Here is a 15,487-nt window from a genome sequence, read left to right on the forward strand (position 1 = left end):
TCATATTCAGGTTTAACAGCATGATCACACCAAACTTGTTTTAATATATTTTATTTTGTCACAGTAAGAAAATCACAGGTGCAAGTCAAATAAATCGTAGCCGAGTTATTGTCCTCAGCTTTGTCCTGGGTGGGGGGGGGGGGGTGTCTCTCCAGCGTGTCCTGGGTCTTCCCTGGGGCCTCATCCTGAAGCGACCCGATACTCGGGACACTGCTAATATTACAAACTCTAATTTTCCCACGATGACCAACAAAATTTCCACCGCAAAAAGAAAGTCCTATTTTAAGCTTTTAAATGCTCCATTGTCCAGCATCGAGACCCACACTTGTCTTCGTGGACCCCCCCCCTCAGACGCCAATGAGCTTCAGCAGCTTCGATGCTTCAGTCCCGAATGATCCGGCCGGTCACACTTGCCCGGCCACCGCGCACTCCTGCGCCTCCTCTCCTATTGTTCCGGCTGCTCCTCTTGCTCGCTCCCTCTCCTCCTGCTCGTGAAGGGAATTCTGCCCCGTGGTTTTCCCGTGCTGTTCTTTCAGGTGGCGCCGTAAGGCAGGCTTGTGGGCGAAGCGGGCGTGGCAGTAAGCGCAGCGGTGCGGCCGCTCGCCGCTGTGGAGGTTCATGTGGTCGATCAGCGTGGACTTTTGGGTGAACGTTTTGTAGCACAGGGGGCACTGGTGGGTCTTGCCGACGCCGCGGTGCACGGCCATGTGTCGGGTGAGGTTGGTGGAGTGGTGGAAGTGTTTGCCGCAGCACGGGCAGGCGTACAGCAGGTGGGTGGAGCGGGAGTGGAGGGCTAAGGAGTGGGCCGAAGGGAATGTCAGGCCGCAATGCTCACAGATGACGGGGCCAACGATGCTGGAGGTGGACTCCACGACGGCGACGGACTCATCCCCGCCCTCGTTGGTTCCAACAGCTGCCAACCCCGAGCTGCCCTCCCCAGCCCCGCTGGGCTCATCCAGGGAGTACTGGGTCAAACTGCTCGCAGCCACTGGTGAGACCTTCTCTCCACGGGCGTCGCTGATCCCCGTGTCGAACGAGGGAAGTTCAACTGAGATGTAACTTCCTGTCTTCAGAGCCTCCTGACTGCAGTCCAGCCCGAAACTCCCTCCCATCCCCGCAGCGGCCAGAAACCACAAATCCTGGCTGTGATCCATGCTTTGAAGTCGTTTCTCCTGCGATGACATCCACCGCCTCCTCTTAAAACCCCGCCCCCTGCCTCTCCCTCTGCTCCGCCCACTTTTGGAGTAGGCCAGCCTGTGTCTGAAAGTGTGGAGCCCCTCGGCGCTGAGATCTTCTTCCGTTGGATTAAAGTCATATTCACCTTCTCTCCCAATCAGGACGCCTTCCGTCTCTGGGTAGCATGCATCTTGCGGTGCATCATGGGAAGCGACTCGCTCCTCCTGCTCGTCTCTGCTCATCTTCTCGTCTTCCATGTAAACTCTGAACACGTCGCAGACCTCCTGTCTTGTCTCTTCCTCCTCATCTGATGCGTTAATCTGGAACATGAAATGAACACAGAGCAAAGTTAGAACCTGCATTTATTAATTCACCCTAGCTGAAGGCGGAGCAAAGTAAAGAAACCGGCGATGGAGTCAAATGTCGTTGTTCTTTGTCATACTTCACGTTTCATGAAGGCGCTATGGAATTAAAGTAGCTGACATTATCATTAATATAAACAGTAGTAGTATTTTCAATATGCAATCAATATTGTTACATTGTTCACCCTGGTCTTGCGTTTCTTTTTCCCCACTCACAAACCTTAATATACGGCTCGTCCAGCATCGGGCTGACATTTTGTTGGCGGCTGTCCTGAGCAGACATGCTGGCGCTGCTTTCCTCCATCGAGCGTACTGCAGGACTGTGAGTCTGTCCGGGGGAGGGGAGGCTCACGGGAGAAGATGCAGATGCAACGGAATGAACGCTTTTGCTGACAGTTGCCATTTCAGACTGGCTCTCCTCCAAGGCCATCTATAGGACGAGAAAAATGGATCACGGGGGCCGTTAAAAAGTAGTAAAACTGCATGAACACACAGAATATTTGACTAAAAAAAGAGGTACGAGATGTTAATTTCAAAAGTCTGCACATTGGTCAACACAAAATTGAGATAAGAGATAAGTAAGGTTATCAAAAACCTCATGCTTGCCATTTTTACATTGGATAGTACTGATTGACACTCAAAAGGAAAACAGCTGACCCATATTTATTTACATCCAGCCTGTAAATATTGGCCAAGTTAAAACATCCCATCAAGTATATTATTATTATTATCTTTGTCATGTCTGCTAAAATCCCTTCAACACTATATGCATTGAACAGAAAGAATGACAACCACTTTAAACGGCTGCTTTCGGGCACCGACCTTTGGATGAGTGGGATTCTTCAGCTGCACGTACTTCTTCAGCGCCCCGCGGCAGCGCTGCACGATGTGATCCATCTGCAGGTAGCTGGCCGCAGTCAGGTAGTTGACAATCTCCTCTGGGTTGAACTGCAGAATTCCAGTGTAGCACGACTGAAGCAGATCGCACACCACCGTGGAGCTATACAGCATGGACACCTGGACGGAACGGGACACATCATCATCGCAAACTGGGAGGACAGCGACGATATTGGACATTGTGTGTGTGTTTGTATTGACGTGTGTGCTTTACCTGAAGTTTGGGGGATGGGTTGAGCAGAAACTGGTCCCGTAAGAAGGGCGAGCAGGCAGCCAGAACCACCTTATGCCCTTTGAATATCTGGTTGTTGCTGGCCACAATGGTGATGTCGCAGAAGTGCTGACGGGACCTCAGCGAATTCATGTATTTCAGGGTTGTGTCCCCGTGGCCTGGCAGGCGGAAGTATAGCATCTCCATCCTGTCACGAGAGAGTATGGAATATGCGAGGTGGTGTTTTTAATACATAATCAATGAGAAAATCAATCAGGGGGTATACGCGGGACATAATCTTCTTACATGAAATCAAGTATTACATGATTCTTTTTTAGGGAAACATACACAGATGCCAAATACCATGGCTGTGAGAATCGGATAAGAAGCATTCCTTGAATTATTGAGCTGCTGATATCCTTTGATAAACCTGACTGGATACGAGGGTGATGCAATTAACCGGCATACAAATAATATTAATTAAAACTTATGTAAATCATTGGATCCTTTCAAATATGGGGATTTGCCGCATTGCTAAACAGCCTGTTTAAAAGGAAGGCGTTTCAGCACCCCACGATGAGACCTTTGATATTGTGATGTACATTTTACCATAAGGTTATTACATCTTAATTACTAATAAACCATGTTAGTTATTCCTAAGTAGTACTACCAGAAAGTAAATAGAAATTTACTTTAGTCAAAGTCGAGCGAATTAAGCTCGACTTTGACTAAACGTGTAAAATATGAAAAACGTCTCAATGGCATAAAGAAGAGTTTATATTCATTATTGATTAATCACTGCAGCAATATAATCTATTGTTGCTGCTATGTATAAGTGTTATTGGTAAAAAAAAAGAAGAAAAGAAACTACCAGCGACGTTGAGATAAACAAGCATCTTAGATAGCAATATTTACCATCACAATTGATCTTTAACGTGAATCCATTTCCGTTCATGTCTACATATGATAGCGACCTATCGATCAGCGTCACGTTTCAGGAATACTATTGTGTGTAACGTGATCGGTTGAGATTAACACGACTGCGTTCCCTCCTGTCTTTCTGGCCTGTCGCTAGTTTGCTCGCTTGTCCGGCGCTAGCTAGCTAGCTAGCCACCAGTTAGCTTGCTGTCCGACACAAAAACAAACATCCTCGGTAACCGTGGAACTTTCCCTTCACCCACCTTCTCCTTCCTTTTTGTTGTTGACGTCCTCGTAGCTTTCTAAAACAACAAAACTGATCTCGTTTCCACCGGACAATCGTTTGACGAACACGACGGTACTTAGCCGACAGTTTCTCCTCATTCCAAATCGCTGCTGTTCTTTCTATTTACTTTGTGGCCACTTTGTGGCGGAACGTGGCAACAAACGCGCCCCATCGGTCTTTCACACACCAAACTGACTTTGGGTCTGTTTTTGTCTGGAGCTTTTCCCTGGGGTTAACAGTAAAATCAGACGACGCACGCTGACTTCTGATCAGCCATTTACAAATCAATGGACGCTTTGGGGCGTGGCTAAAGCGGTGACGCTGGACGTCACTTTGCGTTTGTAATTTATCAGGTTTCAGGAACAGCGTTTAACAAAAATACTATGGCGATGCCATTACTTACTCTTGTCATTGGCTAGCTCGAATACGTTTTGGTTTTTTTATAACTATAACCAATCAAATATCCCTGTTAAATAAAACTATCCAATCAAACAAATCAAAGCGAAAGTCCTAGCCAATCGCACGGGTAATGCCTTTACCGTAGTACAGTTTGCCATCGAAAAACATGGCGGCATCGGAAACAACGACAAAGGTAGGGAAACCCATTGTAACGAGAAATACTAGCAAAATAAATTTACATTTGTTTGATAATATGTAAATGTATTTAACATGCATAATAAAACAATTTACTCAAAGCTTCCCGAAATACAATTCATATTTGCCGATTAGTAGAGCTGTTTGTTGCAAGCTGCGCCGCGATGCTACCCACGTTAGCCTGAAACACTTTTGTGCTAACTAACTAAACTAATCTGATGATGTTCCTTAATTGTTTACAGCATTGATCGCGATTGCTTTACGCCGCTTTTGTACCATTCGCGGAGTTATAACCAGATTTTAAAGCAAAGCCAGAACAGGCTCATTTGTGGACTGTGATACGATAACGTCAGGACTACGAGCAATAAGTTAAACTTCCAGTCACTTAATTAAATATCAGTCTTGGCTCGATTAAAAATCGGTTGCAATGTTTATTTTGCGGTAGAGAACCGAGAAAAGTAAAATCCCTCCATTTTCTTGTAGATGAGACCACAGCCGCTTTTCTGCTTTGCGGGTCTGCAGGAGCCGATCCCAGTTTACTATGGGAGTTATGCGTATACTCGGATACAAACCGCCCCGGTGCACGCTGGAGTTCCAGGCTCGAAGAAGACAAAAAAGGGCAACATCGTCTGCAAAAAGCAGAGATGGAATCCTGTGGTCCCCAAACCAGACCCCCCCCCCTCTCCGGTCCCTGGCTGCGCCTAGAAATCCTGTCCATAAAGATTAGGAACAGAACCGGTGATAAAGGGTCAAATAAGATTAAGGAATAACTAATTTAATCACAAGTTTTACATCCCCGTAGACAGCAGGGGCTTTCTCACAAATGATAGACTCTCTTATGGAATCTCCAGTGATCGGTACCGTTTGAAAAGGGCCGAATAAAACTGACATCATTTTTGCTTTTCCTCTTCCAGGCGGCTCCGGTGGGAAATGACTCAGAAACACCCGCAGAGTCATCAGCAGGACAAAGTGAAGTGAAGGAAGGTGAGCTCATTTAAAGCAGTAGATAGATCTGAGCCTTTTTTCCATTCACATATACAGATGGTCCTCGTTTTTACGAAATGAGGACCGCTTGTACATTCCTGTCAACGCTGCTCGTAAAAACTCACAGAGAACTCCAAACTTGCAGATAATGTAGCCTCAACATCAGCTGCCGCTGCCAAGAAGACAGAGTCCATAGGTGGTGTGCCATTATTGTCATTGCAGCAACCTGGGAAAGATGCTTCCCGAGCTGCAGACCAGGGAGAGAAATGGTCATTTTCCTGCTCACCGAGCAAACCTGCGGGTGAGACTCGGCTCCAGTCTGCTCACATCCCTGTTTGAAGCGGTTGCAGTTTGCTGTATGAATCACTCACAAGTTCCTCCTCCGCTGTCCTTCCCATAGGTCACGCAGCCAAGTCCATTTTGTCTTCATTGTCCTCCGCTCCATCTACTTCTGCATCGTTGTCTTCCGGCCGTGCAAAGATGAGCGTTTTTGGTCCTGGCACCAGTAAATCTGTACTACTACCTGCTCCTTCCTCTGCCTCCTCCTCCTCCTCCTCCTCTTCCTCCTCCTCCTCCTCCTGTTCGTCCTCTGCCACAGCTTCCTCGTCTCCCTCGGTCTCTCCAGTATCACACAAGATCCACCGTGCCCGCAAGACCATGAACAGGCCTCCCCCAGGGCAGGTGAGCCAACGCCGCCTCCAACATGTAGAGCGGGCAGAACTGGCTTTCTGGGATTTATTGAATCAGTCAATACAAATGAAGATAGATCTTAAATACAGACGTGCAATGCTTTGAGCTTGTAGCTGCTGACAGAATGCTAATCGTAGTTAGCTCAGTTCTTTTTTCCTGACCATTTGACTGTTTTTGTGTCTCAGATGATCCACGTCGAGGCTCCAGCTCTTCCTGCACGGCCTTTGGAATTCTCTCATTCTGAAAGTGGTGGGTGACCATTGAATACTCGCACAGAGAACCGCCAGAATCACCTTCGTGACACGCTAGCGGGCTATTTTATTTTCAAATTAAAACCCGCCGCATTGTAGTGATGTTGTTTGTCATTCAGTTGCAAAGAGGAGAAAATTGGATCATATATCTGACAGCGTGGCCACGGAGTCTGAGACCGGTCCAGATGATGCTACGGCTGGGGTAAGGACGGGGTCTGCATCTATTTAGATGATAATAATCTAACATGGATAGTAATCTGTAAACGTCTCCTCCAATCCCCTCTAAAGGAAGAAATGTTATTCCATGTAAATGTGGAGCCAATTGCCAAGAGTTCACCAGAGAACGTTTATGGCGTCACATCAGAGGAAGAGAAGTCTCAGATTACCAGTCCATCAGAAAAGGTATGATGTAATTCACGAAGAGTGATCCGTCACACATTATTGTGTCACTTCTATTCCTTTTGTTTCTTTTGTAGCTGATTGATGGTGGGCCAGAGGAACGGCCGAACACTGAAGACCCAGAGGGATCGGTGAACGCGTCAGACCACGTGCGTGATCATATCTGACTCGCACGCACGCCCTCATTGCTTCTTTTCTGATGTTCTTAAAGCTGCATGTGTCTCCCTAGCCGAAGAACATGTCGCACGCCAGCGCGAGCGGTGGCTCGTTCTGCGCCGAGGCCTCGGAGCGCGTCGGGAGATCCAGGAAGTCGCTCATGAAGCGCGTATCGATGCGTGCGTCTTTAAGGGTGGGTGACGTCACTGAACATTTAATAAAACAGTTCAGGGACCGCGTTGCTAGAGGAAAATTCAGCGCTGAGGTTCGGACATCGATAGTTTACTTTCTCCGTAGTGTGGCTGGTGGTCAGAAACACTGTAACAGCTGTATCGCCACAGAACGTAAACCATCCGTAATGTTCATTCTCTCATCCTCCACAGGCGTCCGGCGGGAATTACTCTCATGTTTCACCACTGCAGAGTTCAGAGTCTGAAAGCCAGAGATCCATCCAGAGTAGAAACACGAGCGAGACGTCTTCATGGCATCAGTCGGGCCAGGACAGAGAGACGAGTGCAGCCGATGTGGTGGAAACGGTCGGAGGTAAGTGGCCTCATAATGAACCTTCTTTTCAATAAATGATTAGCAACACTGAATGAAGATGTTATCAACGGAAAAATAAAATGTAAACTACGAGGCTTGCAAAGGTCGTGACTCAAATCCGCATCTGCTTTATCAGTTTTCTTCCTAAACCCTTCAGGACGACTAAAAAAAATAAATATATATAATAATAATAATAATAATAAATATCAGGAAACGTGGTGGACGGATTGGGCATGAGTCCTGTTAAGGTTTTGTGTTGATCTGGAATATAAAGGTGAACACAGAAATGTTATTTTGTAATTAATCATGTAAAAACTGTTACATTTGCTTTTCTACTGGACTTGGGCCCTGCAAGGGTAAAAAGACGTGTTGGATTGATTTGGTTGAGGCATGTGCTCTACTGACAGCTTTATTGATTGATTTATTTATAAAGTGTTTTTGTTTGACGATCAATAAAAATGTTTCATGTTGTTGTACTGCCGCTTCGGATGACACGTCTTTCATGACCAGCGCTCCTCGACTGTCCTTCATCCTCTGCAGAAAGCCCCGGCGACTACACAGAGGTTCCTCTGGGCGCTCTGGACATCGCCGCTGCCGACAGTCTGACGCTTTCTCCTCATCACGGTAGGGTCATGAGAAGTATTTTCTGATCTGCTCCATAATCCTGGTGGAATTAAGCAAAGTCATAGTTTTCCAGAAGAAATAAAGATCTAAATTTGACTTTGATCCAATTATGAACCAGCCTTTTCTGGTTGCTGATAAACATCCAGGCTCGGAGAACTGATGAACCTCATCATCGCGTCTCTTCTCTGCAGAAGGAAGCGACGCAGGAGACACGGAGAGGCTGGAGGAGCTCCCTCTATGCAGCTGCAGGATGGAGGCTCCCCGGGTCGACGGCGCCGGCCAGCGTGTCAGCAGACAGTGCATGGCCACTGAGAGCATCGACGGCGAGGTTCGTGTCCGTCTTGGACTTGTCTGTGGGTTCTCTTGCGTGTGACCTTGTGACCTTTGAAGTAACATCACGTGCGCCTCGCCGCTGCGGTTCTTAGCTTCGAGCTTGCACCAGTCACACTACGAAAGGGGAGACGATGCGTCCGTCCAGCCGGGTGGCCCTCCTGGTGCTCTGTGATGTCCATCGCTCACACATGGTGCAGCACCACTGCTGCCCCGGGTGTGGATTCTTCTGTTTAGCGGTGAGAGGCTACAATGAACGTTTACGCCATCTCATCCTCTGTTGCCCTCCTTTTTAATCCTCTGTCTTCTTCTCTTCCAGGGCACGTTTCTCGAGTGCTGCCCAGACCACCGCATCGCTCACCGTTTCCACCGGGGCTGCGTGACGGTGCTGGGCAGCGGCCGCAGCAGAGCCAACGACGGCGGCATGCTTTTCTGTCCACACTGTGGGGAAGATGCTTCCGAGGCACAAGAGGTCATCATCCCCTCCTTCGCCTCAGCCGCAACCTCTGCGACCACGGTGGTCACCATGTCGGCCTCCTCCACCACCACCCCGTCTCTGCCGCCGTCGGCGCCTGCGGCGCCCTCCCTCACAGCCTCGACGGGAGGCATGAAGGACGGGAAGATGCCTGAAAGGCCCGTGAGGTGAGATTAGATCACGTGTCGGTGAATAATTTACTGCATTGCGCTAGAAAAAGTTCTTTTCTCATACCTGTGCTCTGCTTTGCTGCGTCCTCCAGCGCGCGCATGCGCAGCCACGGCTTGGTGAGAGTGGCGGTGGAGCAGCAGCCCCCGCAGCCTGTAGCCTCTGCGACCGCCGTGGCAGCCGTCCCCCCAGCAGAGGAGGGGGTGGACAGCGTGGGGCCCTCGCTCTGTATGCCCAACGGGAAGCCCATCTGTCCCAGTGCACTACCACCAGGTCCCAGTAGGGCGGCGCTGCAGAAAGCAATTCTCACACAAGACTCCGAGAGGTTAGGTTGCAGCATTTGATACAGTCGCCCCTCGTTTATCGCGGGTGTTACGTTCCGGGAGCCCCCCAATGAAAAGATATCCTGCGATGTATGAATATCAAGAAAATCCGCAATATGCTAAATATAGTAAGGGAACTGCGATCTAGAGAGGGATGAAGTAGATTGAATAGTTGACTAAATAACAATAATTAACAACAATAATTATTGAACTGAAGAGAAACGCTGTCTTCTTCGAAGTCTGCTGATGTAAATAGTAAGTTAACGTTTCATTAAGTATTTTTTATCATTTTGTGTGTTTTATTCATAATTTCATCCTGAATTGGTTGTAAATGACTGAAAAGCTCTCTGAACTCCTCTTCGTTGGTTTAACATTAATAGTTCAGCTAAAAAGAGTCCAAGGTAGTTTTTCTGTAGCTCATTTACAAGAAATGACATTTCATCAGAGACGGGGCAGTTCAGTTTTTAATCAAAGGGCTGTTTTTTGACTGTCTAGGAAGAAGAAATTAAGATTCCACCCCCGCCAGCTTTACCCTGCTGCCAAACAAGGAGAGGCGCAGCGAGTTCTCCTCATGCTAAGTGAGTAGCAACGTTACCATGCACCTTTCACTAATGAGTGATTTCTATTTATTAAAGCATAAAAAAGTGCTGTGGGGGGTTGGAATATACTTCGAAATGTAGCGTGTGTTTTGATGATGTTTTCGTTGGCTGCATATTCAAAGAAGGCAAAGGTGACTGTGCAGATCTGTGCATTGAAACCGTTTGCCCCGTGTCTCACAGTGGAGGGCATCGATCCAACGTACCAGCCGGACTCTCAGAACAGGCGCTCTGCTTTACACGCCGCAGCTCAGAGAGGCCTGCTGGAAATCTGTTACATCCTCGTCCAGGTGAGGAACTTGATCCATTCTCAGCATCGGTCCGTTTGGGTTCTTTGCCTAAAGAATCATCACTGGACACCGCGGCGTTGGAGCGGTTTAATCCACTGCACGGATTTCCTCTGCGTAAAAGGATTTAAAATGCTGCCGCTTTGAATTTTTTTTTAAATAAATAAATCTCCACACAGATCTGTTTATTGTCTTTCCCTTTAAAGGATAGCTTTAGAATTTTGGAAGAGTAGGACAATTATTTCAGTGCTATTTCTAATCTTCTAATCTTACATTCATGTTATTTATATAATCTCACATGGGTAAACGTCAGTGAAACAATAAACACGTGTAGCGTTAAAATTCACGATCGAGTTTTCAAAATGATGACATTCATTTCTTTAGGATTAAAGTTTTCTTTTCTACATTTTTAAGGATATCCGGTGTGTGTGTGTGTGTGAGTTTTGGGGGCTCTGTATGTATTCGGCCTATCACAGAGAGAGATTTAGACATAGCTATCCAATCAGGATTTATCTTTATGTTGAAGATGCATTTTTTAACACATTTTACTGCTGATACTTCAATTTGCCAGGCTGGTGCTAAAGTGGATGCCCAGGACAAAGACACGAGGACCCCTCTGTTGGAGGCGATCATCAATAATCACATTGAGGTGGCGCACTACCTGATCCAGAATGGGGGCTGTGTCTATCATATTGTGAGTGCCCGTTAACGCCTAAAATAACAACACCGATGGGAGTTTTGTTTGATATAGACTGCAATTTGTAATTTCCTCATCCTTCAGGAGGAGGATAACTATACCGGCCTTCACCATGCAGCCAAGCAGGGAAATCTGGAGATTCTGAACATGCTTCTGGAAACGGGACAAGTTGATGTAAACGCACAGGTAAAGAGGAAGACGTCTGTGTTATCGGGCAAGCCAATACATTCGGTTTAAAGTCATCTGTTTAGTTTTTTGTTGTTGGGCGACTGGAGTTTTTTTTTTTTTTTAGGTTTAAAGTAGTCAGTTCATTTATTTCAAACATAGTTCAGCCGATTCATTCATTAGGACAAACATCTGTCTCCATATTTAAGTGAAAACTCATCAAAACGAATCCCCAATCCTTTTCAGGTCAACATTTAGGCATTAATGTGTGACCATCGCGTGTCTTACTGGAGTTGGAGGCCAGTGTGAACTGACTCTGAAGCTTCCTGTCGGTTTGTTGCAGGACAGCGGCGGCTGGACGCCGGTCATCTGGGCTGCAGAGCACAAGCACGTGGAAGTGATAAGAGCGCTGCTGAACAGAGGAGCTGATGTCTCTATTAATGATAAAGTACGTCACCGATGGCAACACTGAAGTCTGGGAACGTGTTGTTTGACAGTATTCGTCCTTTATATTTGCTAGAATCTCTGTGTGTCGCATGATAATTATTTAGTCTCTGCATTCATCCACATTCAGTGAATATTTTTGCACCAGGCATTTTCTCTTGTGTTCATTCTATTCACATTTGTTTTCCAAAAAAAAAAAAGAACCCATTCCTTACCCAAACCAAATGCACAGCAAGCTTGTGCAGCCAGTAGGTGGCGATAAAGTCCAGGACAACAATATACAAACCCCCAGAATAAAACATTCTGTTGCTGCGTTGTGAAATTAACACAAGAAAAATAAGTGAATACATTTAATTGAAAGAAATGACAGCAGTTACAGAATCCATTTTGAAAAGCATATCAAAATAACAAATTAATTTGTGTACATATAAAAACACGCTGCCATCAATTCACATCACATGTCGAAAGCATATATTTTGGTTCAAGAGATTCATTGGAAATCTTTTTCCCAGTACTGCTCTGTCTAGATTTAGTTTAGGGAGAGAGAAGCTCATCAGCTTGTAGCAGTTTTACGTTTTACGTTTCCACTGTGCAAAGATTATGAAAAAAAAACCCCGATGATTTCTCCAAAACAATTTTCAAATAAATAAATGCAGTAATCGTATCATAAACCGACAGGAGTGTTGAAACTGGAGTCGTTTTGGTAACATTGTTGTTATGATGTCGGAATAAAGAATCGGCTCACAGACACTGCCGAACCTCCGCTGTGCTGTCATCGCATGACAAAACGATCGTTGCCGATCGACAGTGTTTCAGGTCGGCGCTTTGAAACGGTCCCGTGTGTGTGTTTGCCTTCAGGAGCTGAATGTTTGCCTCCACTGGGCGGCATACGCAGGCAGTGTGGACATAGCCGAGCTGGTGTTGAATGCTGGCTGCTCCCTCTCCTCTGCTAACGTGCACGGAGACACGCCGCTCCACATCGCTGCCAGGGAGGGCTACTTGGACTGTGTCACGTGAGTCGGTGACAGAATGCAAATGAAACATCCGTCGTTTTCGTCGGTGGCACATAAAGATGCTGCTCGTTCTTCCGCAGGTTGTTCCTGTCCAGAGGCGCCGACATTGACATAATTAACCGGGAAGGAGACACGCCTCTTACGCTAGCCAGGCCCGACACACCGGTGTGGGTGGCGCTTCAGATCAACAGGAAGCTGAGAAGAGGAATGACCAATCGCATGCTACGTACTGAAAAAATCATTTGCAGGTAGGCGTCATTTGAATGGAAATGCTTTGTTCCTGCCGTTGTTTCTGATATTTTGTGACGCCTGAGTTCTGCCTTCTGCTGCTAGTGACGTTGCACAAGGCTATGAGAACGTTCCTATCCCCTGCGTGAACGCGGTGGACGACGAGGGCTGTCCCTCTGACTACAAATACGTTTCAGAGAACTGTGAAACGTCAGCAATGAACATCGACCGCAATATTACGCACTTGCAGGTGAAACATTTGGTTCTCCTTTTCACCTGAATGTTCCCTTTCTTTGAAGCGTAAGCACACGATATGCAATCTACCATGAGAAAATGCATCTCACGTCTTTCTATGTCTGTCCTTCAAGCACTGTAGCTGCACTGATGACTGCTCGTCCAGTAACTGCCTTTGTGGACAGCTGAGTATCCGCTGCTGGTACGATAAGGTGAATCTCTTACAGTTCGTACCGGGGGGAGCACTTCAACATCATCGATATCTCTATCTGCAGTTATAGGCAGCAATCAATGGGGGCAATGAGTTTTGGTTTGAAAGTCAGTGAGATCAGTGAGGACTGTGTCCATCGTAGGAGAAATGAAACGTGCAGAAGTCATATCAAGTCCTTTTTTTCTAACGTTACCAGGACCAGCGGCTGCTGCAGGAGTTCAACAAGATTGAACCGCCACTCATTTTTGAATGCAACATGGCATGTTCCTGTTACCGAACATGCAAGAACAGGGTGGTGCAGGCGGGCATAAAGTAAGATGTTCCATATGAGCCCTTTATCTCAGTGTTCCAGCTGAAGTCTTCTCCGGAGGCAGCGCTGACGCCACAATTTGCTCGTTTCCCCCTCACAGGGTTCGTCTTCAGCTCTACAGGACAGAGAAGATGGGCTGGGGGGTGCGAGCCCTGCAGGACATCCCCCAGGGAAGCTTCATATGCGAGTGAGAGACTCCTGTCCGCCAGACACACAGCAGCTTTCTCACACGAAGAGCTGGAGTTCAAGCTTATGTCTTCTTTCTGTGCAGATATGTTGGAGAGCTGATCTCTGATGCCGAGGCAGATGTGAGAGAAGATGACTCGTACCTGTTTGACCTGGACAACAAGGTGCGGCTTGTTATAACGTCTTGTGTTTTACGGTTTAATGTTCTCCTGGCTGTTACTTTGACAGGTAATAATGGCTTGTCAGTGGTTCTGTAGCCTTTGTTTGCATTTCTGATTAAGTCAGCCACATCCTGAATGCTGAAACACAAGCAAACAAAGACCATTGAAAGAAATCCAAACTTTTGCTGACCTTCGGTTTTACATGACATTTTATTGACTGGCCCATCTGACACGAGCTTGTTGTTCAAAGCTGCTCTTCAAAAACAACGTGACTCTCGTATGATAAGACTAAACAAATACACTTGTTAAAATGGAAACTAATTAGCGTGCTGTGCACTCTTGATCTTTCGTTTGGATGAAAGTCATAAAACGGTAACCATGGCAGCGGCTCATCCCAGCTTACTGTTACTGCTACATCTGTTTCTAACGCGATAAGCGTCTTTTCTCTTCTTTCCTATAAAGGATGGGGAGGTGTATTGCATAGATGCCCGTTACTATGGCAACATCAGCCGCTTCATCAACCACCTGTGTGACCCGAATCTCATCCCGGTGCGCGTGTTCATGCTGCACCAGGACCTGAGATTCCCCCGCATCGCCTTCTTCAGCTCCAGAGACATCCTCAGCGGACAAGAGCTGGGGTGAGTCTCCTGCTTGAGCTGCTTCTTTCTTTCTTTCCTTTTTTTTATTTCACGGTAAATTCCATAGAATACTTCTCAGAATGTTTTCCTTCAGCAATCTGCTCCGTCCCGTATTTAAATTACATTGCGTTAAGTACCTTTTCTCAGCTGTCCAATAGGAGTCGTGCTTTAATTGATCGGGCCCATCCAGTAAAAGCCATAGAACAATGCTCGACCGACCCTGTTTTGCGTTGCAGGTTCGACTATGGAGACCGCTTTTGGGACATTAAGAGCAAGTACTTCACCTGTCAGTGTGGATCGGAGAAATGCAAGCACTCTGCGGAGGCCATTGCTTTGGAGCAGAGTAGAATGGCTCGATTGGAGGCTTGTCCAGAGTCGGGAGCTGACTGCGGGATGACCATGATGGGAAACTCTTAAAACATTCACCCGCCGAGTCTCTCGTTCTTTCATATTTGCACACGGACATACGCCTCGAGGGTTTTATCATGTCATGTCAGGAATGTTTTAATTCATGGTGCTGGTTTTTTTTCCGACTTGAAATGTTCATTCGCTTTCAAAACTTGCTTCTCCAACGGTGGAGGACGTGGGCCATAACATGTGTTTTTTTTAAAGTTGTGGATATCGCAGCTGGGTCAGTAATTGGTCTCCCATCCGCCTGTACTGGACCCAGTAAGGACACGTCATCACGTTTGGATGATTTTCTTGTTTGTTTATGTTTTGTTTTCTTATTAGTGTAATAAATTAGCTGGAGTCCATCTTTGGGCTCTCGTATGAAGTATGCAATGATTTGTTTTATTAAAAATATAATATGTAAAAGCAAAAGCCCAAACATGCGTGGGATTAAAGCTCCTGATGGAATTAGTGCACATTTTGATGCATCAACTTGTGATAAGATGTCGCTGCTCACAGATAAGGCTCTTATTTTTTTTT

General features: G+C 46.5%; 2 protein-coding genes across 2 annotated transcripts; one reads left to right on the top strand and one right to left on the bottom strand.

The window, feature by feature from the left end:
- Positions 1–62: 62 nt before the first annotated feature.
- LOC137902799 (zinc finger and BTB domain-containing protein 12-like) lies at positions 63–3,949 on the bottom strand. Its single transcript, XM_068746880.1, has 5 exons — positions 3,828–3,949; positions 2,650–2,854; positions 2,361–2,555; positions 1,759–1,968; positions 63–1,496 (listed from the first exon to the last, which is right to left on the bottom strand). Exons 2-5 carry the CDS (start codon positions 2,851–2,853, stop codon positions 405–407), a joined length of 1,701 nt encoding a protein of 566 aa, XP_068602981.1. The 5' UTR covers position 2,854; positions 3,828–3,949; the 3' UTR covers positions 63–404.
- Positions 3,950–4,415: 466 nt separating this feature from the next.
- Positions 4,416–15,230, top strand: ehmt2 (euchromatic histone-lysine N-methyltransferase 2). Its single transcript, XM_068746879.1, has 28 exons — positions 4,416–4,442; positions 5,359–5,428; positions 5,574–5,729; positions 5,829–6,109; positions 6,304–6,367; positions 6,489–6,571; positions 6,658–6,771; positions 6,846–6,917; positions 7,347–7,467; positions 8,008–8,091; positions 8,283–8,419; positions 8,517–8,660; positions 8,741–9,063; positions 9,159–9,389; positions 9,883–9,965; positions 10,167–10,273; positions 10,842–10,964; positions 11,052–11,153; positions 11,476–11,580; positions 12,435–12,589; positions 12,670–12,837; positions 12,923–13,067; positions 13,186–13,263; positions 13,459–13,574; positions 13,673–13,759; positions 13,844–13,922; positions 14,382–14,557; positions 14,794–15,230. Exons 1-28 carry the CDS (start codon positions 4,416–4,418, stop codon positions 14,972–14,974), a joined length of 3,612 nt encoding a protein of 1,203 aa, XP_068602980.1. The 3' UTR covers positions 14,975–15,230.
- Positions 15,231–15,487: the final 257 nt, after the last annotated feature.

This window comes from Brachionichthys hirsutus, chromosome 13 (assembly GCF_040956055.1).
Source record: "Brachionichthys hirsutus isolate HB-005 chromosome 13, CSIRO-AGI_Bhir_v1, whole genome shotgun sequence".
NCBI lineage: Eukaryota > Metazoa > Chordata > Actinopteri > Lophiiformes > Brachionichthyidae > Brachionichthys > Brachionichthys hirsutus.

What these genes read in the sequence shown, in the direction of transcription:
- LOC137902799 (XM_068746880.1), bottom strand. Translation starts at nt 2,853, where the DNA reads ATGGAGATGCTATACTTCCGCCTGCCAGGCCACGGGGACACAACCCTG. An exon ending in ACCCATCCCCCAAACTTCAG is followed by an intron (nt 2,556 to 2,649) that starts GTAAAGCACACA and finishes CGTTCCGTCCAG; the next exon opens with GTGTCCATGCTGTATAGCTC. An exon ending in TGGACGAGCCGTATATTAAG is followed by an intron (nt 1,497 to 1,758) that starts GTTTGTGAGTGG and finishes TTCATGTTCCAG; the next exon opens with ATTAACGCATCAGATGAGGA.
- ehmt2 (XM_068746879.1), top strand. Translation starts at nt 4,416, where the DNA reads ATGGCGGCATCGGAAACAACGACAAAG. An exon ending in ACAAAGTGAAGTGAAGGAAG is followed by an intron (nt 5,429 to 5,573) that starts GTGAGCTCATTT and finishes CCAAACTTGCAG; the next exon opens with ATAATGTAGCCTCAACATCA. An exon ending in TCCGCTGCTGGTACGATAAG is followed by an intron (nt 13,264 to 13,458) that starts GTGAATCTCTTA and finishes TAACGTTACCAG; the next exon opens with GACCAGCGGCTGCTGCAGGA.